At 37.4% G+C, this 27,211-nt stretch overlaps 1 protein-coding gene across 2 annotated transcripts in view; it reads left to right on the forward strand.

Annotated features, from left to right (window-relative positions):
* Positions 1-27,211, forward strand: part of XYLT1 (xylosyltransferase 1) — a 427,805-nt gene that overhangs the window by 380,706 nt on the left and 19,888 nt on the right. For both annotated transcript variants that reach the window (XM_074200787.1, XM_074200788.1), the window contains 3 exons: positions 4,410-4,672; positions 10,361-10,556; positions 22,286-22,619. In XM_074200787.1, coding sequence (XP_074056888.1) covers positions 4,410-4,672; positions 10,361-10,556; positions 22,286-22,619 — 793 coding nt within the window. The remainder of the gene's footprint in view (positions 1-4,409; positions 4,673-10,360; positions 10,557-22,285; positions 22,620-27,211) is intronic.

A 27,211-nucleotide genomic window follows, 5' to 3' on the forward strand; every position in this document is an offset into this window, starting at 1 on the left:
CTGCCACTACTGATCTCCCTGGCTTCCTTTAAGGCCCAACTAAAATCCCACCTTTTATAGGAAGCTTTCCATAATCTTTCTTAATTGGTAATGCTTTCCCTCTATTATTTGTGTCCTATTTATTCTGTATATTATTTGCTTTGTATATTTCTTTTCAGGTTGTCTTCCCCTATCCCATTGTAAGCTCCTTGTAGACAGGGATATCTTTTACATTTTTGGATCCCCAATGCTCATCATATTACTTATCTCATTGATTGACTGATTATTGTGTATGCACTCTACTATGCAGTATCTGCTTCTCCCAGCCTAGTCTGTTTGCTCTTCCCCGTCCATGATATTCTCCATTTCCCACAACTCTTTGCTTTGCCTAGGTTCTCTTCCATGCCTGGAATTCCCTTTCTCCTCCCTTCTGCCCCTTGGAATCCCTAACTCCCTTTAAAGGCTCCTCTGAAGAACCCCTTTCTCCTGAAATTCCATCCTTAATTTTCCTAGCTGTTAGTGCCCTCCCTTTCACAAATTAATTTTCCTAATAGCAACTTGACATGGGGACTGTTTCTTATGTTATTTTTTTCCCTGCTCATCTCCCTGAATAATGACTAGCACATAGGGATTTAATAAATGCTTGTTGAATTGAACTAATGGTCATGTGCATACACCTCACTTCCTTTCATAATAAATAGCCTGTGTGTTTCCTAAGGATCAAGCATATTCCCAAATGTCAAAAATCAAGAATCCATTGACTGTGAAGAGCTTGAAGTTAGTGTTCAAAGAAAACAGTGTAAGAGGTTGATAAATATAGAAAAATGCCCTTTTAGAAAATCTGGATGTGACCAGAGAATCATATAAGGAGCAGGACCTTGAAAGGTCATTTAGTTCTGCCCCTGCCTCCAGGCAGGAGCATAAATATAGTTTCACAGGCAGATGATATTTTAAAAGGCTTACAAGAAAGTGAATCTCCAGAAACTAAACTACTTCTGTTAGTTTACAACAGCCATAACATAAGTCTCAAAAAGTGACAAATGGTGGAACCCTGTCAACCTGAAGGGATATATATGCATATATATATATAATATGTGATATATGATATATGCAGGGAGAGAGAGAGAGAATAGAATAGAATGCCCCAAATCTCTACAGAGAGAAGAGAGAGAGAGAGAGAGAGAGAGAGAGAGAGAGAGAGAGAGAATAGAATGCCCCAAGTCTCTGTACTTGGCCCTGTTCTGTTGAACACTTTTATCAGTCACTTAAATGTTATACTTACATTTGAAGATAACTTAAAAACAATTCAAATTGACAAGCATGTATTTTATGCCTATTATATGTGTTTTGTACACATAAAACACTATATCTTGGAAAGATAGGATCAACATGGACCCTGTTTTTAGATACAGCAAATACATAAATATTATTTATATTATATTTAAGTAGAGGGTAGAGAAAACTTGGAGTTGGGGGGGAGTGCGATAGCATCAGAAAAATCTCCTTGACAGCTAAGTGAAAATTGAATAGAAAGGGAAAGAGACTTGAGACAAGGAGAATAATTAGAATATTGCAATTGTCAGGTGATGAGTGACTGTGTGAGTGGGGAAAAGAGAACATCCTAGCTGTGTTATTGAGGTGGAAGATATGAATTGGCAACAGATTGGAAATGGTGAGGTGAGCATAAGTGAATTGCTAAGGATGACATTGGGGATTGTGTTCCTCAGAGGATGATGGTTTCCAACAGTAAAAGAAGCTAGGAAGAGAGGAGAGTTTGGGGAGAAAGATAATGAATTTTGTTATGGGCATGTTGAGTTTGAGATATGCAATTCATGATGTCCAAAAAGCAGTTGAACCTGCAAGGTTGGAGCTTAGAAGAGAGGTTAGGAATGGATCTATGAAGAAAGACAGCTAAAATTTATACACTGTGCTAATAAGCACGGTGATTATTTCCTCATTTGAGATTCATAACAACCCAAGGAGGTAAATGATATTATTATCCACATTTTAGAGATGAGGAAACTGAAGCAGATAAAAGTTAAGGAACTTGAAATGGGACAAAAAGCTATTAAAGTGTCTTAGAAGAGATTTGAACTCAGGTCTTCCTTATTTGTGGCTCTACACTCTGCCCACCAAGCCTCCTAGTCTTATGTATAAAGATCCCAGCTGACCCCATGAGAGCTCCTGAGATTATCAAGCAAGGTAGCACAAGAGAAGAGGGGCCCAGGACAGAGTTTTTGGAGACAAATTGTCCATCACTTTTGAATCCCTTGCCTTCTTCTCTTACCACAATTCATGAAATGGCGATTCTTAAACCTCAGTCACTTGCACCATCTGGTTGTTCCTTTTTTACTCCTATGCTGCTGAACAACTGCTAAAGGAAGTCATACAACCATGCCAATTGGATTAAGAATTCACATTATATCATCTCAACTGGGACTTCAATGCTACATAATAATCCTTTTATTTTTTCCGATTGACTCTCATGCTCCCTGAAGCATTTCTTCCAGACCTTCTCTACTGAAACTCCCTAATACCACCCCCTCTCCTTCCAATTTGTTTTTAATTTCAGAAGAACTCATCTTATTTCAATCAGAATAATAACTCACCTTCTATTCTACTAAAGAGAAGTTCCTGATCTCCCTTCTCCCTCACTCCACATTCCACTTCCCCCCCTTCCACTTGCATCTTCAATTTTCTTCTTCTTTATTCCAATTTCTCACAAGAGAGCCCTTCTCCTTGGTCTATTTTTGTATTCTCAGTCAGTCTCTCTCTCTCTCTCTCTCTCTCTCTCTCTCTCTCTCTCTCTCTCTCTCTCTTCAATACATACACATCCACACATAAATACATATAGAGGAGTATCATTATACTATTCAGTTATATCTGATTCTTTGTGACACCATTCATGGTTTTCTTGGCAAAGATGCTGGAGTGATTTGCCATTTCCTCCTCTAGCTCACTTGACAAGTGAGGAACCTGAGGCAAACAAGGTAAAAGACTTGCATAGGTCACATAACCAGTAGAGTGTTTTAAATCAGATTTGAACTCAGGAAGATGAGTTTTCATGACTTCATGCTCAGCACCCTTATTCACTTCACCACCTAGCTGCTCTATATATTTCCCAGAGACAAAAGGGAACTATGGAGCTTCTTGAGCAGGGAAGTAACATGGTCAGATTTGAACTTTACAATTTGGAGTCTATGGTAGTAGTTAAAGCCAGAGCTGGCATAGTATAAGTGGAACATAGTATACAGATGTGAGAGATGCAGAATTGGTAGGACTTGATACATTGATTAGCTCTGGAGAGTGAGTGAAATTGAAGAAACAAGGGCATGTCCAATGTTACAAACCAAAGAGACCGGAGGAATGGTGGTAGTCTCAAAAAAGACATTAGGAAGAAGTTGGGGTATAGGGGAAAATAAATTTTGCTTCAAAAAAGTTGAGTTTTAGATGACTGTAGGACATCCAATTGCAGCATCCTTTGGAAATTTGGGGGTAGAACTGAGATTAGGGTTGACTGTGGTTTTGAGAATGAATCCATAGAGATGATAGCTGATTTATTTGCAACTGATAAAGTAACTTAGGGAGAGCCAAAAATAGGACCTAGAATAGAATTTAGAGGTAGTAAACACCCATAAAGATTGGGACATGGATTATGATGCTTCAGAGGAGACCAAGAAGGACAAGTCAAGTTTGGAGAAGAATCAGGATAGAGTAGGGTCATGAATACCCATAAATATTCAGCACAATGTAGTCAATAGTGCCAGTTACTGAAGAAAAGACAAGGTTGAGAAAAGAGAAAAGGCAATGAATTAGTGATTATGGAAAGGTACTAGGTGTTTTGGTGGACTAGGAGCTCAAAAAGAACTGATGCAATAATTGGACTTTATTAATAGCAAAATAGCATCCAGATTTAAAGTATAATATTCCTGCTATGTTGTCCTTTGGTTAGATCACTTCTGGAAGATTGTGGCTAATTCTGGGGGACTCTGTTGAATTATTCAGTCATTTTAGTCATGCTCAACTCCCCATGGCCCCAGTTGAGATTTTCTTGGCAAAGATTTGTCATTTCCTTTTCCATCTCATTTTACAGATGGGGAAACTGAGGCAAACAAGGTTAAGTGACTTGCCAGGGTACCATAGCTAGTAAGTGTCAAAGGTCAAATTTGAACTCAGGAAGAGGAGTCTTCCTGACTTAAGGCCTGGCATTCTATCAACTGCACCCCCATCTGGTCTTATTGACAAGCTCAGATGAGTCCAAAGGATGGTAAAGAAGATAGGAATAAGTTACCAATTAGTTATTTGGTCTTGAACAAATCACTTTAATTCTCTCTCCCTCAGTTTCCTTTTCTTTAAAATAAAAAGTTAGATTCCATCTCCAAAGACACTTCCAGCTCTAACATCAGTTTCTTTCTATTCTGTGAGCACAGCAAACTGCCCGACCAACATTCTTTGCACGTAAATTTGAGGCTGTGGTGAATCAAGAAATAATTGGCCAACTCGACTATTACCTTTATGGGAACTATCCATCGGGCACCCCAGGCCTGCGATCCTACTGGGAGAATGTCTATGATGAACCTGATGGGATCCACAGCATCAGTGACGTGGCACTGACCATGTACCATTCATTCACCCGCCTGGGCCTCCGGAGAGCTGAGACATCTTTACACACTGATGGTGAGAATAGCTGCAGGTGAGTCTAGAGATCCTTTGCTTTTCCTTATAAGACACCTAACCATGGCGACCAAAGACAAGATGGCAACCTAAGTTGAGTTAGGTAAACAAGTTGACCATAAGAAAGAGAGGGAAAGAAGAAGGAAGCAATTAAGGAATCAATATTTTAGGTGTTTTGGGTGTTTTCCTTTTGTGCTATTTCTTCTGAGGAGATGAGAACTATTTGAATTTCTGAATACATATTGGTTCATGAGTCCTTTTTTTTTGCAAGGCAATAGGGTTAAGTGGCTTGCCCAAGGCCACACAGCTAGGTAATTAGAAAGTGTCTGAGGCCAGATTTGAACTCAGGCACTCCTAACTCAAGGGCTGGTGCTCTATCCACTATGCCACCTAACCACCCCTGTTCAGGACTTCTTAATCTTATTTTGTGTCCTGGCAATCTTAGGCAATCTGGTTAAACCTATGAGCCCCTTCTCAGAAAAATACTTTTAAATGCATAAAATAAAATATATAGGATTTGCAAAGAAATCAATTATGGTAAAATATAATCATTAATATATATATGTATATACATATACGTGTGTGTGTGTGTGTGTGTGTGTGTGTGTGTGTGTGTGTGTTAGGGCAGCCAGGTGACGCAGTGGATAGATCACTGGCCCTGGAGTCAGGAGGACCTGAGTTCAAATCCAGTCTCAAATACCTAGTTGTGTGACATTGGGCAAGCCACTTAACCTAATTTCCTTGCAACTTAAATACATATAAATGCAAATTTTATATATAATATGTATATATATATATATATATATATATATATATATATATATATATATATATATATTTTTAAGTCCTTCAATCCCATGTTAAGAACCCTACTCTAGGGGCAGCTAGGTGGTGCAAAGCGGATAAAGCACCGGCCTTGGAGTCAGGAGTACCTGGGTTCAAATCCGGTCTCAGACATTTAATAATTACCTAGCTGTGTGGCCTTGGCCAAGCCACTTAACCCCATTTGCCTTGCAAAAAAAAATCCTAAAAAAAAGAACCCTACTCTAGGTTTTCACCCCTTCCCCCTTCCTTTTCATTCCCTCTTCTGTCCTCTCTTCTTTTTTTTCTCTTTTTTTCCTTCTATGCCTCTTCTTTTCTCTATCTTCCCTCCTTTATGATGCATAGTACCTCAGGGGAAAGAAGAAGGAATAAAAGGGGGTGAAATATCATGGGATCATAGAAGCATGAAGGGACTTGGAAGTCCTCTAATCCAAAACCCTCATTTTACAGATGGAAAAACTGAGACCCAGGGAAATTAAATGATTTACCCAAAATCACAAAGATATGAAATAGCAGAACTAGGATTAGAACTCAAGTCCTCTGACTTTCCATTGTCCCATGCTTTCTCCTCAAGCAAAGTCCCCTTTTATTTTCCTTCCCATCACAAATTGAGACTTTAGTGCTTCTTTCTTGGTCTTCTTTCCTGCTCCATCAAGTGTCCCTGCAAGACAAAGAGGGAGACAAATAGAGTTTCCCATCATCAGCTAGTGTTCTAAGGTCTCTTACTCCATAAATATAGCTATGGAGTCAGGGAGTCCTTGGTTTAAATTTCTCTTGGTTCAAGTAATGTTGAGATGAGTCACTTCAAAGGGTAATAGAAGTCAAACTTGAAGATCTCTATGAAGATCTCATTTTACAGATTTGAAAACAGATAATGCCCAAGGAGATTAAGGACTTGCCCAAAGAGACTTATAGTTAATTTCAACAGAGGTATTGTACCCAGATTCCATGCCTTTAGCTTTGTTGTTTTCCTATACCACATACTGCCTTCCCTTCATTTCTTCAGTCCTGTTTTCACAGCTATAAAATGAAATATCTGAGCTAGTAATCTGGGAAGGTTTTTCAAACTTTAAACTTTATGATTCACAGATAATATGTACCACCTGAGACAAAAATGACATAGGCTGTCACTGTACTAAACTTTGAATGGCCTTGAACATTGTAGCATAGTGGAAAAGGAGACCTCAGAGTCAAGAAGTCCTGAGTTCAAATCTTGCCTCTGAGGTTTGTGGGACCCTGGAAAAGTCACTAAACTTCTCATTCTTGAGGTAACACTCTAAGACTGTACATTGCAGAGAAAGTGCCAACTTGTATAGGTAGTTGCTGGTGCTCTATCCACTGCACCATTTATTGGGTCTTCCCTACACCAATAGAAATGATGGATCCAGAACAAGTTGTCATGGGGAATATGACATATTAGGAGGAGTCAGAGGCTTTAGAGTCAAAAAACTTGCAATTTTTTCCAGCTCTGTCACTTACCACTTATATAATTTTAGGCAAGTCACTTAACCAGTTAGGGAATCATTTCTTCAGCTAAAAATGAAGGGATGAGAAAGATACATCTAGGTTCTTTTTAAGATCTAAATCTATGATCTTAGGTCAAGGACCTTTCAAGTACATGTGACTGACAGGTAGTAGGACAGGCAAACTTCAACAGGTGAGTCTGCCAACATCCAACTCCACCTCCTCCTTCCAACCTCTCTATTCAGGGAACATGTGTTGACAAGTGAATTCCAAAGACATGGAAGCAAGTTAAGAATAATCAACAAAGTAAGCAGCCAAAGAAGAGTCATCAGCTTGTCATTGGAATAAGCTTAATAAAGGGAGCCAGTCTGGAAGTGTCAGAGCCTCTAACACCATGCAGATCTGTTCACATAGCTTCTAGAATAAGCAAGCTACAAAAAAGACTAAAACTGATATGCTCTGGAAAAGCACAGCCCACAAGACCAGCAATCATCTTATTTTTGTTTAGAATCTCAAGACCCACTGCTTTCATTAGGGGCAATGGTAAATATTTACTGTGGTTGTGGAATAGCCTGAATCAATGAGATACAACTAAAGAATCATTTCTTAGCCATGACTCCCATAGTAAGAGTGTAACTCTACTTTGGCAATTTTTGATTGCCAGAGTACATATTGGAAGTCCCCTAAGTCTTTTCTGAGTCGTCTGGCTCATACATCCAATTGTCATTATTGGTTGGTATATGAGATGGAGAAAAGAGGAAGGCAATAAGATGGCATTTTCAATGTTGTTTCTGAGTGGGTATAAACATACAGACTAGTCTAGTATAAGGTTGGATACATGGCAAAACCTTAATACAAGTATTAACTTGATTAACTTAGAGTTTTTTAGTATATACATTTAGAGAAGCATCAAAGGTCATCTTAGTCAACCTTCTGATTTTAGAAATTAGGAATCTGAAGTGAGAGGACTATTATTTGCTTAGGGTCACACAGCATAGCTCAAAGTTGCTTCCTTTGACTCCAAGACCATCTCTCTTTTCCATTGTGTCACACAAGTTCTCCAGAATATACCCCTTATATTATTTTTCTTTCCCTTTCCTCCTTTTCCATCCTGAATGCATTGCAAAGTCAGAAGCAGCACATGGATGGGAGATGCATAGTAAAAGGTGGGATAGGAAATTGGGAGTAATTATTCTTCTCCCTTCAGCTGAAGCCTTACATTAAGAAAGTCTCCTCTCAGTTCAATGACAGAAGTCCCTTAAGAAGTCTGGTTTATACCTTAGGGCTAACTACTGTCCTAAGCTCAAATTTTACCTCTGATGATTACTACGTTGGGTAGGTCACTGGTCAGCCCTGGACCTCCTCTACAGAATGAGAGAATTGACTTAGATAGCCTCTGAGGTCCTCTCTGACTCAAGATCTAAAGTCTTATGAAAGTGTCTCCTTGGGTAGGAGTAAGGAACATATGAGGGGCAGAATGATATCAAGGACACAAATCTGTAAGTCATGTAAATCTATGATCCCTTCATGGAAAAGGATGTTCTTCTCATGGAGTCTATATGGAATGTATTTATTTCTCCTAGTCCCCCATTTTAAAATCAATAAAAGAATATATTCCAGAAGTTGCCTAGAATTAATCCCACTTGACCAATTCACATTGTCTTTTTCTTCACTTTCACTGTCACCATACTCTGTGTGTACTAGTCATTTGCACTATTGTATTAATTTGGTGGCATAATGAAGTAATTTATGCATGTATTGTATGTATCCCCCCTCCCAACTCCAGAGTCTTCTTTACATATCTCCTCTGTTCATCCTCTGCCTAGCACCCAATGCTAAGTATAGAACAGACTAGAAAAAAAGCTTAGATTAGGCATAGCTAAAGGAGAAAAGAAAAAAAGAATATAAAGAAGAAAAGGGGAGGGAAGGATAAAAAGGAGAGAATGCGTAAGAAAGTGAGGGAGAGGAGGGAGAGATAGGGAGGGAGGAACGAGAGAAGGGGTAGTAAAATAAGGGAGGGAGAGAAGTTAAAAGAGCTCAGCATCCTTTATAGCTTGTAAAATAAAAGGCTGCCTGCTTTAACAAAGTTTAAATTGTCCAGCACTTATATTGTATTTGTTATCCCATAATAACAACATTCCACAAATCACTGTCCCCATTCTGTTAAATACAAGTTTTCTTCCAGTCTCCATCAGAAGTCTAAGTTTTTATGCCAATTACAATGGTTATATAAACCTCCTGTGTTTACCCATTTCCTGAAATCATTGCCTTGTTACAAAGGATGACATGTGAAATAAAAAATAAATAAATAAAACGTGCATCTCTTAAAATGACTTCTTGGGCAAAGGCAGCTAGGTTACACACACACACACACACACACACACACACACACACACACACACACACACTTTTGCCCAAAGCTTTAACAAGGAAAAAATAAAACAAAAACAAAAAAAGCACACGACTGTTAATACTCAGTAGTAGAATCTATAGTTGACAGAGGCAAAAGGTACTGTTCATAGGTTCCAAGCATGTCTGTTTTGATCCTGTGCTGGTCTGTCCTAAAGGTCCAGTCTATGATGACTAATATGCTTGTACCTCCCCTTCAACTACAAAAATCCTCCTGAAGGAGGTATAAATCAAAATCTATTGCAAAAGCAATGGAGGAGCTAGATATATTTTAAAGAATCTCTGCTATGACTTCTTTTGTAAGCCAAACAAATCTTCTAAGAGTATGAATTATCAATCCTTAATTGATTTGTTTTGTAAATTAAGGTTTATTTTACTGAAATTGCTAAAAGTGAGGCACACCATTTTTCTGGCATAACCCTCAAAGATTTCCAAGCTCCAATCCACTTATTCCAAGAGTATTCTGCACATGGAAAGTCCAGATCAACAAAGGAATGTGTGGATTGTTTTATCAAGTATACTATAAGAAGACATTCCCTTTAATGATGATGATGATGATGATATTGTTTCTTGTCCTGGGTGTGGTTTCTTTGGTAAAGAAAACTCCCTCCATCAATGCTGATTAGTGAGTATTCTGCAATTTATAGTTTTAGAGAGCTGTTTAGTATACAGAAAATTGAGTTGATTCAGCACTGGATTCCAAACCCAGGTCCTCCAATACTAAATGAAGGACTTGTTCCACTGCACCATATGTAAACTTGGTGATTCTGAGCATCACAGCTCTCATCAAAATTATCTAGTAAGCTGTTTGTCTTTGGTCACCATTTCCCTCTCACAACAGAGCTTTCATCTTCCTAACATAGCCCAAGGGGCCATGTTGACTTCTTAATCAACAGACTAATCTCATTGACCCAATGAGTTGGCCAAGTGCTCAAGAGATGGTGCCTCTCAGTCTTCCCTGACTTTGATGTGGGATTGCTCCCAATCATGGATGGGTGTTTCTGTTTTTCAGGTACTATCCAATGGGTCATCCAGCATCTGTTCATCTGTACTTCCTTGCTGACCGTTTCCAAGGCTTCTTAATCAAGCACCATGCAACAAATCTTGCTGTGAGCAGACTAGAGACCCTGGAAACATGGGTAATGCCAAAGAAAGTCTTTAAGATTGCCAACCCACCCAGCGATTTTGGGAGACTTCAGTTTTCTGAGGTATGGATTCCATGAGATGCTCTCTTTACTCTTGTTGCTTTAGCCCTCTTATCATGCACCCCCTTTTCTCAAACCTTGTTTTTAGGAAAGGGGATAAAGGACAAAGAGAATGGTGGTGCTAAATTCTGGATAGCTGCAGGCCCACTAATATCTTAAAAATTTTGCCCAAGCTCACCCATCAGTACAAGCTTCATCCAGCATTTACTAATCAGATTCAGCAATCTATCAAAAACAGTCAATAAATACTTATAAAGCATCTACTTTTTGTCTGACATGTAGTAGGTACTGAGGATACATGTAAATAAGATTGAAACAATCCCTACTCAAATGAGCTTGCATTCTAATGTAAAAGACAAGTACATGTAAAATTATATATCTAAGTTAATAAAAAATATATGTATTTAAATATAGTAATATATTGTATATATATGTGTGTGTGTGTGTGTGTGTGTGTGTGTGTGTGTGTATACTATATGAAGAGAGGTACAGGTTTCCACATATATAGAGAGAAAGTTTTCTCCATACACACAAAATTTAAATTCTGAATATGAGAGGAAGGGTACCAACAATTGAGAGCAGAAATTAAGAATATGATTCCCTGGGCCAACATCTTAATGGAAGAAAGGGATTCTAAATATATTCCAGGTATGGGGAATGGCCACCGAAAAGAGATGAAGGTGAGATGGAGCATTGTGTGCAAGGAGCAGAGAGAAGTTCAGTTTGTTTGGATTGCAGAGCACAGTACCTATGTTACTTACTATGTCAGTATCTATTAAGCACCTACTATGAACCAGGCAACCTGCTATCTACTTAGAATCAGAGGGTGGACTAAAGTGTTTGAGGAACCACAAGGAGATTAGTGCCAAGGAACAAGGTGGATAGCAGAGAAATGGGGAGGATGGAAGTTATAAAAGAATTTAAAAGACAATTTTATATTTGATCCTTGAGCTTAAGTAGGAACCATTGGAGTTTATTGAAGATGGAGGGCAATATGGACAGACCTGTACTTTTGGAAAATCAATTTGACAGCTGAGTGGAAAAGGGACTAGAGTGAAGAGAAACCTAAAGGGATCAACCAGCAGATAATTGCAATATTCCAGGTTTAAGGTGGAAACCAAGGTGGAAACAATGAAAGTCATTGTGCCAGATGGAAAGAAAATATAGCTACAAAGAGGGGCTCAGTGGATAGAGCACCAGCCCTGGAGTCAGGAGTACATGAGTTCAAATCTGGCCTCAGACATTTAATAATTACCTAGCCATGTGGCCTTGGGCAAGCCACTTAATCCCATTGCCTTGCAAAAAAAACCCCTAAAAAATATAGCTACAAAGAAAAAAAACTAAAAACAATGCCTGCATTCAAGGAGCTAACATTCTAGTGGAGGAAACAGAAAAACACAAAATATTTTGAGAAAGAGGAAGAGTCCTAATAACCAAGGAAACTCAAGTAGGACTTTTAATAAAAGATATTTGAGATAAGCATTGAAGGAAATAAGAGTTTCTAAGAAACAGAGGTGAGGAGGGAGTACAAACTACATATGGGGAAATCCTAGGCAGAAAAGGGGTGGGGGGGGACACAACCGAAATAAATTTAAAAAACACTTCAAAGAACATCTTTTTTCCTGATGGTAGGTCAAATGTGTCATTTGTATTACCTAAAGCATAGTATTGTGGGCAGAAGATACTTTTAAACTTTAGAGAACTAAAGAAATGTGCATTACTATAATTATTATCATAATGCAATGTAGTTCCATTCCCAACATGAAGAGTTGTCATTTTGTAAACATTTTCAGACATTTTTAGATACAAAGGTATCCCACCAAATTATCGCTTTGGATACAAAAGTATCCCACTAAATTATCACTCCTTTTCTTCTCTGTCACATAGAATCAATCATATTATTACAGATTTAAAGCTGGAAGAGACCTTAGAGATTATTTAACACAGTTTATTCATTCTACAGATGAGGAAATTGACTTGCCCAACATCACACACAGAATTAGAACCCTTCAGAGTATTGATATTTTTGAGGTTGGGTTATTGTTGCTGTTTTGGTGTTTTATACTTTAACATTTACAGATGATTTTATTCATGCTGTATGATGGAATAGAAAAAGAGTTATATTTGGAGACAGAGGATTTGGATTCATATCTTATTCAACCACTTGCTACCTGTATGACCTGGGGCAAGTCATTTGACTTTTATGGGACTTCTATTCCTTATCTGTAAAATTAAGAGATTGAACTAAACAATTTTTGATGTTCCTTCCAGTGCTCAATAAATGATCTTAAATGCAGAGAGTACTGCTAACCCAACATCAGTGAAGTGGGAACTAATAGGGATATGTGTGTGTGTGTGTGTGTGTGTGTGTGTAGTGATCTAACAACTAACAATTGCATTTGTAAGATGACTGACTAACATTAAGAGTACAATTTATGACTGAGGTCTGAAGTAAAATCAAGCAGCTTACAAAGGTTCCATGATACTGGCCTCATTAGGACCAAAACCCTAATCAGAGGAACTAATTAGATGTGGATGGAAGATTTAGTTCTTGAGTTAGGGCTACTTCTATTTCTTTGGAAATCGAATGGAGGTTCCATGAAGAAAGAGGTTGCCATATTCCTACATGAATGTTTACAGAGGTGTACTAGAACCAATCTTTAATTAATTTGCAAGAGCCAACTGTTAAATTTTCTATGTGAGCATTTTTGCATCATTTTTCAGTTGTGTCCAACTCTTCAGGGTCCCATTTGGTGTTTTCTTGGCAAAGATGGTTGCCTACTCCAGTTCATTTTACATAGGAGGAAATGAGAATGACAGGGTTAAGTGACTTGCCTAGGGTCACACAGCTAGTAAGTATCTGGAACTCAATTTGAACTCCTAGAATCAGTAACAAATCATCACTTGATTTATTGTTTTGTTGATTATCTATCCTTTTAAAAATAATATTAATACAGATTAAATTTGAAAGTGTGTGCTTTCCCCCTCCCCCCAGAGTTGCCTGGGAGCACCCTTGTATTGCTCTTGAAAATATATCTTGAACTCAGCAAGAGTCCTACTACACAATGTTTCTGGAAATGAAAACACCAGACTGGAGACTAATAATAGTAATAATTGGCATTTAAATGATGCCCTAAGGTTTGCAAAGTGCATTGCATCCATTCTTTCAGGGTCTCACCTTACCCCTATGTGTGTGAATGTGTAGCTGTTTTCTGCATCTGACAGAAACTAATAGTCCTATGCCATATCTCCAGGCATCACCCCACCAGCAAAGCACTGACCTGTATGAGCAGCTAAATGCAGAAGCATGTCCAACAGGGCATCTGCATGATTTTTCTTGTTAAGCCACAAATTTCAATTAAGGCAGTAAATTGATTGGGTAGATTTGTGCGGCCATTAAAGAGCCCACTCTATAAATTATTGGCTTTCTGGGGCAATTAGAAGGTGCCACAGTCAGATTCAACACTGGGGCGGGCGCAGCCAATTGGAGACATTAATGTCCCATTAAGGAGATGAATGTCAGGTTCATTCTGTTTATCAACGTGGCTGTTGGGTAACTTTCTGTCTCCAGGCCGTGACAAATGATCGAGCCTGTCCCATTTCTTGTGATTTGCGAGGGCTCCCATTGTGGGTTTAGTTCTTCAATCCTAGGACCCTTATGTCAAGAAACACTTGGCAGAAAGTCAGAGCACAATGAAAAGAGCCCTCAATCTACTGTATTCTTAGTTTTAAAGTTTGCCTTCCCCCTTTAAGAAAAAATAAAAAGGAAAAATAAAGAATTAAATTAGAGGCAGAGATAGGGTAAGCAGTGTCAAAATATGTTGTCCCTAACACTCCTGTATCAGATTAAAATAGAACTGGAAAATATTTAACAAAATAAAAAAATAAACTACTTTGTATTTGCCAAGTAATTTTTCCAAAAGCTAAGGTTTGATCATGATCTATCCCACTCCCACCCCTCCAAGTCAGCAAATTTCACTGGCTTCCTTGGCTCAGGTCAAGTATGAACCACTTTGGCAGTTAAAGCTCTTCACAGTATGGTACCTTTCTACATTTCCAGTTATCTAATATGGTCCTCCCCTCCTCACATTCTGTGATCCAACCATATTGGTCCATTCACTGTTTCATACACACACCACTCTATCTCCCATCTTTGTTGTTGCTTCTGCTGTCTTCCTTGTTAGAAGAATAGTCTCTGTCCCTTTCTATACCTTTTTAAACCCACTGGGGGGGGGGGGGAGGGAGCTAGTTCTAGAGCCATATGACCTAAGTTCAAATTCCTCCTCTGATACTAGTTATCTTTTTGATTTTGTTTCTGTTGACTCCCTTAGACCTGTTTCTTTATCTGGAAAATGAGTATAGACTAGACATCTCTGAGGTTCCTTTCAGTTTGAGATCTATTCTCTTGTGATTTGTGCTGGCCAAACACACTGTCCAGCCTGGGTAAGCTGGACAATCATTCAGTCTCTTAGTATCCCAACACCTGTTCATAAAACTATGAGGTGCAAGAGGGGTTGTTGGTCTCCATTGTTAGAGGAAAAATTCCTCACTAAAAGCCCCTTACTCTGATAGAAATCACAGTTTTATATCAGAGAAGAAAAAAATGAAAATGAGGAAAGTAGGTAGATACATTTCTCCTTCTCTAGGAATGAATCCCATCCCAAAGCTTAGAAAAAAAATTATTTTTTTCTAAATTGATCAGGGTGTGTAGTGTATGCATGCATGCGTGTGTGTGTGTGTGTGTGTGTGTGTGTGTGTGTGTGTGTATACACAGTTTTTCCTAAAATGATTATTTCTTGGTGAATCACAAAATGGTTCATCCCAACTAGAATATTTCATATCAAGGTGGATCCAAGGCACAAGAGAAATAATGTTTGAAGGAAATCCATGATTGAAGTCAGCTGGGTTCTCCATTCCTTCTAGAAATCAATTGTCTTCTCTGGCCTCCACAACATATCCATCTAGGGAACTACAGAATCACCCATCTCTCTTTTTCTTACCTGATGACTGCCCTACTTGGCCATCTTGCAGTATTTTCCTCTGTTTTAAATTTAATGTTGTTAAAAATTACTGTTAATACTCATTTCTTGCAAGTTGCAAGGAAGAAGATATTAAGCAGATTTTGCTCATTCTACATTACACATGAGCAAATCTATTCTTTAAACAAGGTACAGTTGTATGAGTATCAATTTTTTTTCTCTTTCTACCTCCTAATTTCAAAAACACACAATTTGCTAAACAAACCTTGTTTCTTTTCTTTTCTTCCTCATTTTTCAAAAAATATCCTGGTCCCGGAAAGGAAAGGTTTCTACACTGAATGTGCTTTTTCCTTTGCTTTCTCTTTCCTTAGTACAAATAAAAGTCCTTTCGTTGATAGGTTGGTCAGCTTTGTTGAATTGTTCCCTTTCTCTTTTTTTCTTATTTGTTATAAGCCATGGTGGAGTTCTGGAAGAGAGCATGAGAAGTATTGGGAAATGTTGGTAATATTAAGACAAAAGATTGTAATAAAACTATTTTCATTGAAACAATAAAAATCTTTTGGTCCTACACTAGACTCCAGTGAATAGATTTTTTAAAAAATATACCTGCTCAGCTACTTTTCTCCATCCTATGCTACCCATTAGATTAGGGACCAATGTAATTTTAAATATATGTTTATTTTTAAAAATTCTCTAATCTCAAGAAGTAAACTTTGAGATATATAGCCTCTCGTATTTATTCATTAAACATTTACTGAATTCTGTGTGCAAAGAAACATCAAGAATGTCACTTCCTGAGCTTGGTTTTTTACTATCTAAACATTTTTTAAAAAGGCTAATGTGTATTCCCTGAGGCTTATAAAAATTAGGAGCATGCAACAATGCAAAGCTGATACCTGTCAGAGAACCATGAGACCTGAGAAACCAAGAAACATGAAATTTAGAAATGTGGGGGAATGTATTTTTAAGGAAGGTTATAAATATGTGCAAGTATTTTTCTGGGTTTTCAGTATGAGGCACTATTTTTAAAAAAAGGAAAAAAGGATTACATGAAAAAATAAATGTGCACGTGTTGTATTATCTTCATTCTCTTCTAACAATATAACTCCATTCTTCAAAAACATGAAATTAGTGATCCTTGGGGACAAAAAGAGATCTAATTTAATTTGGAAGACTAACAAGGCCTCTCTATATTGGAATTCTATGCAATAAATTCATGTTTTCATCACATTGGCAGATAAGATTCATCCTGGGGGAAAAGAAACCACATGTGTGCACACATATGTGGATGACAAGCAATTAGTATGAGCTGTTGGCTCTTAATGGACTTGTTTGTGCTAGGACCAGCATGAAATGAGCTATGTGTACAACATCTGAATCCAAGACATCTCTTCTAAAGCCAGTTTGTCCTCTGTTAATGGATAATACCCACTATTTATGGACACACTGTCTCTCTGTTTATGGACACTCCCTTCCCTGTTTTTAAATATTTTTTTCTGTAAAATCATCAATGCCCATTTGTACTAGAAGCTAAAAGATCAACCATTAAAACCAGATGCAGGCCAGTGAACTGGAAAAACAGCTTGGAAGACAAGAAGAATGATGATAGTAGTGATGATGATAAGAGCATTTATAGAATGCTTTAAGGTTTGCAGAATCCTTTGCATGTTTTCTCATTTGAGCCTCACCACAGCCCTATGTAAGGAAGATGCTGCTTTTATCCCCATTTTCTAGAGATGAAAACCAAGGTTGAGAGAGGTCAAGTGACTTCCTCAGAGTCACATACCTTGTAAAAGGGATCAACATGGGCCTTCTTACTTCCAAGTCCAACTCTCTATTTACTCTGGCAGGAGATTATGTTCAAAACTGAATGGAATCTTACAAATTATGTAATCCACTCTCTTCATTGGACAGATGAGGAAATTGAGAGTTGAAGTGATTTGCCCAAAATTACAAGAATAGTTAGTGGCAGAGATGGAATGTGAAATCAGGTCTTGGAAAGTAAGGCACAGAGATAATGTTTAGACATTTGCTAAAAGAACTTGATGGGCTCCATTTGGCAGTGAATAAAGTGACAGTCCTAGAGTAAGAAAGATTCATTTCCTTGAGTTCAAATTCAGTCCCAGACACTTACTAGTTGTGTGATTGTAGGCAAGTAGGAGTTAACCCTGTTTGCCTGAGTTTTCTTATCTGTCAAATGAACCGGAGAAGGGAATGTCAAACACCCCAGTATTTTTGCCAAAAAAAACCCCCAAATAGTCAAACTGAAATGACTGAACACAAACAACCTTGTCTATACAAAAATGTTTCCATTTTGGTTGACTTTTTCCTACTATTATACTTTTGTGTTGCCTTTCTTTTGCCAAGTCTATCATGTGTTTAAGGAAAACAAACTAATTTTAACAGCTAATGAAAAAAAATATAAATCTGTGCCTTAGAGAAAAAAATTCTGCAATGAATGATTCAGAATTTTTTATTATTCTTGTCACCTTTTCTTACCTCAAAGTCCAATCAATAGTCAGTGGATACTTTCAAAGGGGAAGACTATTTGGGGAGATAAAAAAGTATAGAATGTAGTCCTTACCTTGGTGGAATAATTATAAAAAATTAAAATTATAATAAAATACAATCATAAATTATAAAAGTAAGTCACAAAATCAATGACCATTTGATTAACAGAGATAGTAAATTCTATGAGAGATCAGAGAAAGAAAGATTGTGATAGGATGAGATGGTTAGACAATACTTTGTAAAGGAGCTAGGATGTAAATTGGGTACTGAAATGCCTAAGATCTGGCTGGGTGAAGAAGGTAGGGAAGAGGGCATTTAAAAAAAAAGAAAAAAGAAGATAAGGGATAAAGAAAAAATCAGAGTGTGGATCAGAGTGTAGAAGACAAAAAACTTGAAATATGTCCAGTGTGACAGTTCATTGAGTGATTTGATAAGAATGGAAATTTTGTGCAAAGAAACATAGGGAGATATAACTGGATAGACTGGAACTCAAGTTAGTGTTGATGATTGAAAACACCATGAGAAATATAATGTCTCTTCAATTTTGGAACAATCAAAAAGAGATTGAAATTCTCTAAAAAGGACAGAAGATAAGAACCATGCGTAATGAAGAGTAAGTAACAATCAGGCTAAATTGTCTTGTCCACAAATAAGAGTTACACGCAATAAGGATGGAAAACTAGAATGGAAGCACCATTGTGAAACACTTTAAATGCTAAACATCAGGTTTTATATTTGCTTTTAGAAGTAAAGGGGTAGGGGCGGCTAGGTGGCGTAGTGGATAAAGCACCGGCCCTGGAGTCAGGAGTACCTGGGTTCAAATCCGGCCTCAGACACTTAATAATTACCTAGCTGTGTGGCCTTGGGCAAGCCACTTAACCCCATTTGCCTTGCAAAAACCTAAAGAAGTAAAGGGGGTTCTTCTAGCCCAATGCCTAGTCTGAGTGGGGAGAAAGGGATGGATATTTAAGATGTTGTGGCAGTAGAAGCAATAAAATAGATATATGGGATAAATCACAAGGAGATTCAAACACAACCTTGAGGTTATAAGCCTAGCTAACTGAAAGAACAGTGATACAGAACAATAATGAGGAAATTCAGAAAGGAGCAGTTTTGTGGAGAAAATAATGAATTCAGTTGAAATACTTCAGGGATGTTCAGTCTGAAATATTCAGAAAGCAAGTCACAATCTTAATATTTTATTATTTTGGAATTAGAAGCAGTATGATATAATGGCAGAGATCAATATTTTTGTAATCAAAAGGACTCAAAAGACCAGCATATCTGTTCATCTGACTTAGAGTAGAAACTTTCAATATTTGCCCCAAATATATAAAGGATCTCCTCAAGAGCAAGGACTGTCATACTTGTTTCCTCAATTCTTAGTACAGTGTTTTAAACATAGTAGACACTTAGATGCTTTTTTCATTCATTCATTTGTCCATGCATTCATCTTCCTTTCTGGCTCTTATGCTATGACTTTCTGCTAATAGTCATTAGAGGACTGACCCAATGGGTCAAAAGCCTTTTTCTTTTAAAATAGGGAAGCCAAATAGACCATGTTATGTCTCACATTTGCTACATGACCAGACTCTCCCCTTCTTTATTAACTACACCTGACATCAGTGATGTCTTTTATACCACTTCTCCCATGAAAGTCATTTTTTGGTCAATATTCTTCAACCTGTCATGTATCTTTCTCACTTCTTATTTACTAAGAAAATTGAGGGGACAGCTAAGTGGCACAATGGATAGAGCACTGGCCCTGGAGTCAGGAGGACCTGAGTTCAAATTTGGTCTCAGACACTTAATAATTACCTAGCTGTGTGACCTTGGGCAAGTCACTTAACCCCATTGCCTTACAAAAACAAAGGAAGGAAGGAAGGAAGGAAGGAAGGAAGGAAGGAAGGAAGGAAGGAAGGAAGGAAGGAAGGAAGAAAGAAAGAAAGAAAGAAAGAAAGAAAGAAAGAAAGAAAGAAAGAAAGAAAGAAAGAAAGAAAGAAAGAAAGAAAGAAAGAAAGAAAGAAAGAAAGAAAATTGAGATCATTTACCATGAGTTCCCTCTTCTCCATTTTTCTTCATTCTCCCAAGCCCTTTAACACCTCATTCTCATTCCTCCAGACTTAAATAATGAGATGGCCCTTTTTCTCACAAATGTCTTCTCTAGTAGATTGCCCCCCAGACATATCTTTCTCTAATCTTAAAATTTCCCCTATCTATTGGTTCCTTTCCTACTTTCAAATACATTTAAGTCCCTGAACTTTAAAAAAATTAACATCTTCCATATTCTCAAAATGTTATCCTTGTCTCTCCTCTTTTTCTCAGCTAAACTCCAAAGAAAAGCTATTTATTTTGTCTTCAAACCATGTCTGTCATTCATTCATCCATCCTTTACAATCTGGCTTCCAAACTCATCTCTCAACCGAAACCAAGAATCTCATAATTATTAATTTCTGTCCTCAAACTTTTTTAACCCCTCTCTTGCATGACTGTATTGAACATCTCCTTCCAAATACTCTTTCATCTCTAGGATTTTATGACACTTTTTTTTGGTTTATCTCCTACCTATCTGACTATTCCTTCCCAGTCTCCTTTGCTAACTCATCCATATCACACTTCCTAACTATGGGAATTCTCCAAGGTTTCTGTTTCAGCCCTCCCTTCTCATCTCCCTTTGTACTGATTTCATCAGTTCCTGAGAGTTTAATTATCATTTCTATGCAGATGATTCAGATAGTATATCCAGCCTCCATCTCTCTCCATGACTTCTAGTCTCAAATCATCAGTTGCCTATTGACCATTTCAAAATTGAATCAAATTCTACAGGTCCAAAATGGAAGTTTTCTTTTCCCTCTTAAACCCATCCCTCTACCAGACTTCCTTATTTCAGTTGAAATCATCACTTTTCCAGTCTCTAGATTTGTAACCTTATAATTATTCTCAGCTTCTCAATCTTCCTTGCCCTATATAATTGACTAGTTACTAATTTTTGCAATTTCTATCTACTTTCATACCATCTTTTCTCTCCCAACCCCTTCTCTCTCCTCCCATACTTGGCTACTTAGATCAGACTCAAATCATATATCATGTGGACTATTATAATGACCTCTGCTCTATACACCTCATCCAATTCTAATTGTATTCACCACTGCACAGTTATAAAAGGAATTTTCCCATAAGCACAAATCTGACCATGTCAGTGTCATATTTAGTAAACTCCAAGATCTCCCTATTGCTTCTGAAATAAAACCTAAATTCCTCTGTTTGGTTTATTAAAACCCTTCACAATCTAGGCCTATCTATGTCTCTAGCCTCATTATATATTAATTCCCTTTCTGTATTTTATTATCTGGCCCCAATGGGCTTTCTTCAGACCCTCACTTATTACTTATTTCTCTCTCTCTGATCATCTCCTATGTCTAGAATGCATACCCTTTTCACTCACAGTCCTGAAATTCCTTCAAGTCTTACTGAGCTCAAGGGCCACTTTCTCCAAAAAGACTTTGCTGTTCTTCCAACCCTCCCTTCCTAACTTCCTTGAACTTAACTGTCAACTATTTCTTTTCTATTTATTCTGTTTATACTTATATATGTACATGTCTCCCCCTATAGGACATAAGCTCCTTGAGAGACAAAAAATTCATTTTTTTTCTTTCTATCCCCAGCACCTGCTACTGTGACTGATGCACAGTAAGAACTTTATAAATGCTCATTGATTTTCTTTTGCCAAGTTTCTCTGACCAGTTTGGCTGCTGAAGGAAAATGTAGTGATATCTGTTCACTAGAACAATTTCTCTACCAAGGAAGTCTGAACAATTCTGCAGTATAGACATATCTTCATTGTTAATGACAACACTGCTTTTATTCATATTTTTAAGGTCTTGCTTAGAGTGATTTCTGTACCAAGAACATTTTGTTGTCATGTTCTGAAAATCACTGACAACCAAGGCCTCATTCAACAACTTTATCCCCCTTTGGGGTCACACTGATCTTTGCTGTATGATATATATGATAAACAACTCAAAAAAAGGGAGTTGGGACAGCTAAGTGACTTGATGGATAGAGCACTAGCTCTAGAATCAAGAGAACCTGAGGTCAAATCTAGCCTCAGACACCTATTATTGTCCCAGGCAAGTCAATCAACCCCCAGTTCCCTCACAAAAAAAATTCCCCTGAACTTTGAGATCCATCCAGTGGTTCCCCCCATCCAAGTTGATTTCACCAACTCCCCTTTTATTTCAGATCGGCACTGACTGGGATGCCAAGGAGAGGATATTCCGCAACTTTGGAGGAATTCTTGGGCCAATGGATGAACCAGTGGGAATGCAGAAATGGGGAAAGGGGCCCAATGTGACAGTGACTGTCATTTGGGTCGATCCTGTCAATGTCATTGCAGCCACCTATGACATCTTGATTGAGTCCAGTGCTGAATTCACACATTACAAACCACCTTTGAATTTGCCCCTTCGGCCTGGAGTTTGGACTGTCAAAATTCTGCATCACTGGGTACCTGTTGCTGAAACCAAATTCCTTGTTACTCCTCTGACATTCTCTAACAAACAGCCAATTAAGCCAGGTAAGTGCCTTTCACTTAGATCTTTTCTAGGAAGACATGGTTTTTTCCTATAGCATAAATTGATTTTTCTGAAGAAGTAGTAGTAGTTGTAGTAGTAGTAGTAGTAGTAGTAGTAGCAGTAGTTGTACTAGTAGTAGTAGTGGTGGTGGTGGTAGTAGTAGTGGTAGTAGTAGTGGTAGAAGTAGTAGCAGTAGTAGTGGTAGTGGTAGTAGCAATAGTAATAGTAGTAGTAGTAGTAGTAGTAGTAATAGTAGAAGTAGTAGTAGTTGTAGTATTAGTAATAGTGGTAGTGGTAGTAGCAACAGTAGTAGCAGTTGTAGTGGTAGTTGAAGTGTGAAAGTGGTGTTAGTGGTAGTGGAAGTCATAAAGCAGCTAGGTGGCCCAGTGGATAGAGTGCCTGGCCTAGAGTCATGAAGACTTTGAACTTCCTAAGATCAAATCTGACCTTGGATACTTCTTAGCTGTGTGACCCTGAGCAAGTCACTTAATCCTCTTGACCTCAGTTTCCTCATCTGTAAAATGAGCAAGAGAAGGAAAATGGCAGACTACTCCAGTATCTTTGCCAAGTAAACCCTAGGAAAACAAATAAAATATTTATATTTAAAAAAAAAAGAAAACCCCAGATAGGGTCACAACTGAAACCGACTGAACAATAAATGGTAGTTGTAATAGTAATAATACTAACCATACTACTACCAGTCCTACTACTAACAGCAACAACAACAACAATAATAATAATAATAATAATAATAATAGTGTATTTCTGTAGTGCTTTAGATTCCACAAAACATTTACTTGACAATAATCCTATGAAAAGATGAGACATGCAATATCCCTCTGAAGAAACTGAGCTGAGATCAAATGATTCCCCCAATTGCACATATCTTTAAAATATTGGAGCTAGAATTCAAACCCACATCTTCTGACTCCAAACCAAGGATTCTTCCCTCAACACTCTGCTGCTTCTTCATTCTTTAGATTCCTGGGATACATTTCAGGTGTGTGAGGACCACAATGGGACAATGCATCTTCTGTGTTTCCTCTATTTCCCTCAGTGAGATAAAATTCAGCTTGTTTGCTATAAATAGCTTCTTCATTTTCTCCCTCCACGCTAAAGCGACTCCATCTGTCTAATATTTAATATATACCAGACAGATGAAACTCTCCCATTGAGCCTCCTGAAGTTCTTGATCATATTTATGATGGGATAGAAAATAAACTGAGCCAGGCGTTTTGCTATCAGGGAATCTTGCCGTTCATGCAATACCAACATCGCCAGGCAACTGCTGAGAGCTAATGCACTCTAATTTTCCCCTGGAGGGGTCTGACTTAACATATTTCTCAGCAGGGCACCTAACATGCCCATTTCCCCCCTTTCTCCCCTCACATTGTTTTTGTTTTTTTTTACTTTTTAAGTTGCATATCTCCATTTAAACCACAATAAACAGAGAAGCCAAGAAATGCATTTCAGCCATTGTGCATTCATCAATAACAATATGCTGGCTGTCAGTTTTGAAAAACGCACATTGTGGGGGAGGAAGATAGAATTTTGTCCCTGGGGACTTACAACTTCTAGAAGGGGATGCATTAATTTCCATGTATGTAAATTAGATTAGCCTCCTTTCTTCCTAATTTTTTTATAATGAATGAGATGAAAACATAGATTGTGTCTTCCTGATGCAAATATATACTGTCAATTGTTTGGATCATACATGTAATTTGCACATTCCCAGAGTTACCTGGGGTTGAGGGTGAGTATTTTAAAAAACCACCTTTCCCCTCCAAATCTCCAGGGCAGACATAAAAAGTTGAACTCTTTTACTAGATACTCCTTGAGAACAAGGACTGTTTTTTTTTTTTACCATTTTTTGTTTAATAAAACTGATTGATCATTTGCTTTTAACCCTTAGCTTAAAACACACACACACACACACACACACACACACACACACACACACACACACACACACACACTAGCAGGTAGGTGATGCAGTGGAAAGAGTGCTTGGCCTGAAGTCATGAAGACTCATCTTCATGAGTTCAAAACCAGTGTCAGACACTTTGTGACACTTGGTAAGTCACTTAACCCTGATTGCCTCAGTTTCCTCATCTGGAAAATAAACTAAAGAAAAAAATGGCAAACCATTCCAGTATCTTTGCCAATAAAACTCCAAATGGGGTCACAAAGAATCAGACACAATTGAAAATGACTCAACAACAACAACAAAAAGTTATGAGTGACACACAAAGATGATGTGGGGAAATAGCCATACCCCCTTCTCCCTAGCTGTCCAGGAAGCAGATAGTATAAAAAAAAAAAAAAAGAGTAGCCAAACGCTGCTCTAGTTGGGATCACTTCAAAGGTTAAGCTATGTCCCATTTTTAACTTGAATTTTTTTCATTATGGGGAATGGTTCCATCTCATGCCAAGTGAACAAGAACAGGGTCAATTCAGCCATTGCTGAGCAGATGATGCCTTGCTAGTAATTGCTAACATTTTGCTAACGATGTTCCAGTTAAAAAGAACATGAAGGTGGGAGAAATACAATTTGTAAAACGATTCATCAAGAGTAATTAGCTATTGATGTGTCCTTAGTAATCTCAAGAAATCTGATGAGGTGGAATTGAAGAAAATTTAATTACAGAGGAAAACATCAAGAGTTGGTGTTGTAATAGCATTTCCCATATTAACCTCACTTCTCATAAGGGTTTTTAACTCAGTAATAATATTTGGTTACTCTGTTTCAAAATGTTCATTAGCTGCTTCTTTTACTTTGAATTTCCTGGCTTTTGTTCTTTTGTCACCATTTATTATTTGAACTCTTCCCCCTTCCCCAATACCACCCTAACCTAAGCAGAATAAACACACTACAAAACTAAAAATTTAGGACTTCTACCAATTCTACCATTTGCAAATGAGATCTACCACTGTCTAATTTACTAGAAATCTGGGAATGGGGTTAAAATACATTATTCAGATTTCTGTATATTTTATTCTCCTGAAATATCAAGTTTCAGTTATATATATATATATATATATATATATATATATATATATATATATATATATATATATATATATATATGTTTTGGTTTTCATCACAGTCATATATTATGTATACTTTGATTTTGACAGTGGTTATCAATCAATATCTTCATCCATCCACTCATCCATCCATCCATAGATTCATTCATTTATGTATTCATTCAAGAAATAATAAATGGATGTGGATCGGGCATATGCAGATCACTACTGTTACATTACTAGAAATTCAAGTAAATACCTACTTTTTAATTCCTTTGAGGAGATGAAAAATATGGAGGGATGAAAATCCAAGACCTTTGGTCATATCTAGGAGTAATACTTGGGATGCTAATTTTACAAGCTGTGTTACAGAGGGCTTCTTCCATTTTTGTTTCATGTGAAATAAGGTTTATACAAAGTCTTTATTTTTGGAGATGATACACTTCCCAATTTCTTTCTTTTCATTACAGCTATTCATCATTGTCAGTCCTTGAATTGGCCACAATAGATGCTAATCATATGTTATTTTCACACGTATATACATCCTAGTTAATGTCACTTGTACCGTAGGCATTTCTAAAAGAAATATGCCATTTAAATCCAAAAACAAATGAACAATAAGTGCAGTTAAATCTTTTGAGGAAATCCCTGGTCATAAACTTTCCCATGAGATGCATTTTTTTCTGAAAGGTTTGGGAAAACTTTCATGGCTTTGTATTTCCCTGACTAGGCAGGGGTAGTAGTGGTTATAGTGCTAGATCTAGAATTGGGAAGACCTGTGTTCAAATTACTTTCTACATAACCCCAGGCAAATCATTTTTTATTATTTCAACCTTGGTTTCCTCATCTATAAAATGGGAAAAATAATAATAACATCAACCTCACAAGGCTGTTATATGGGTAAAATGGAATAGCATTTTTGAGACTTACAGTATTATATAAATGTTGGATTTTACAAAGTATTCTTGGTTAAGAAACATTCAATCCTGAAGCATAGGAGAATGTCTTCAGATGTCTTGACAAGAAAAATGTCTATTTCTGTTTCAATATGTCTCTGTGTGAGCAGAACCTGTAGCTTGATGGTAGGAAACTGAATCTATCTTATACAAAATATATAAAGTGGTTACAGATTTATGCCAATACAGAAACAGTCTCAGAAGCTGAAATACCTCTAAATTCTTTCTTATTAATGCAGCTCTAGCATTAATTTTTGGAGTAAGAGAAAATTGTTTGAGTAAAAATCTCTGCAGCAGATCAATTCAATCCTCCCCTCTGTCATGGGTGACTGCTACTCAGACGTGGATATCTGCAAGGAACATAAGATTAGGAATGCAGACAATTTAAAAGATCATCTAATCCAACCTTCTCATTTTACACAGGAGGAAATAAAAGCCTAGAATGAGGTTGTAACTGAGAGATCATTAGGGAACATCTTCCAAGGTGAGGACAAGAGGTCATTGAGGTCTGATTAATGGGCTTGCTCTTCTGGAACTTCTATAACAGTGGCCATAGCTAAAGACCCAGTTTATCAGGAATCATAAATTTAGAATTACAGAAATCTTAGAGA

This window comes from Macrotis lagotis, chromosome X, assembly GCF_037893015.1.
Source record: "Macrotis lagotis isolate mMagLag1 chromosome X, bilby.v1.9.chrom.fasta, whole genome shotgun sequence".
Classification (NCBI taxonomy): Eukaryota; Metazoa; Chordata; class Mammalia; order Peramelemorphia; family Peramelidae; genus Macrotis; species Macrotis lagotis.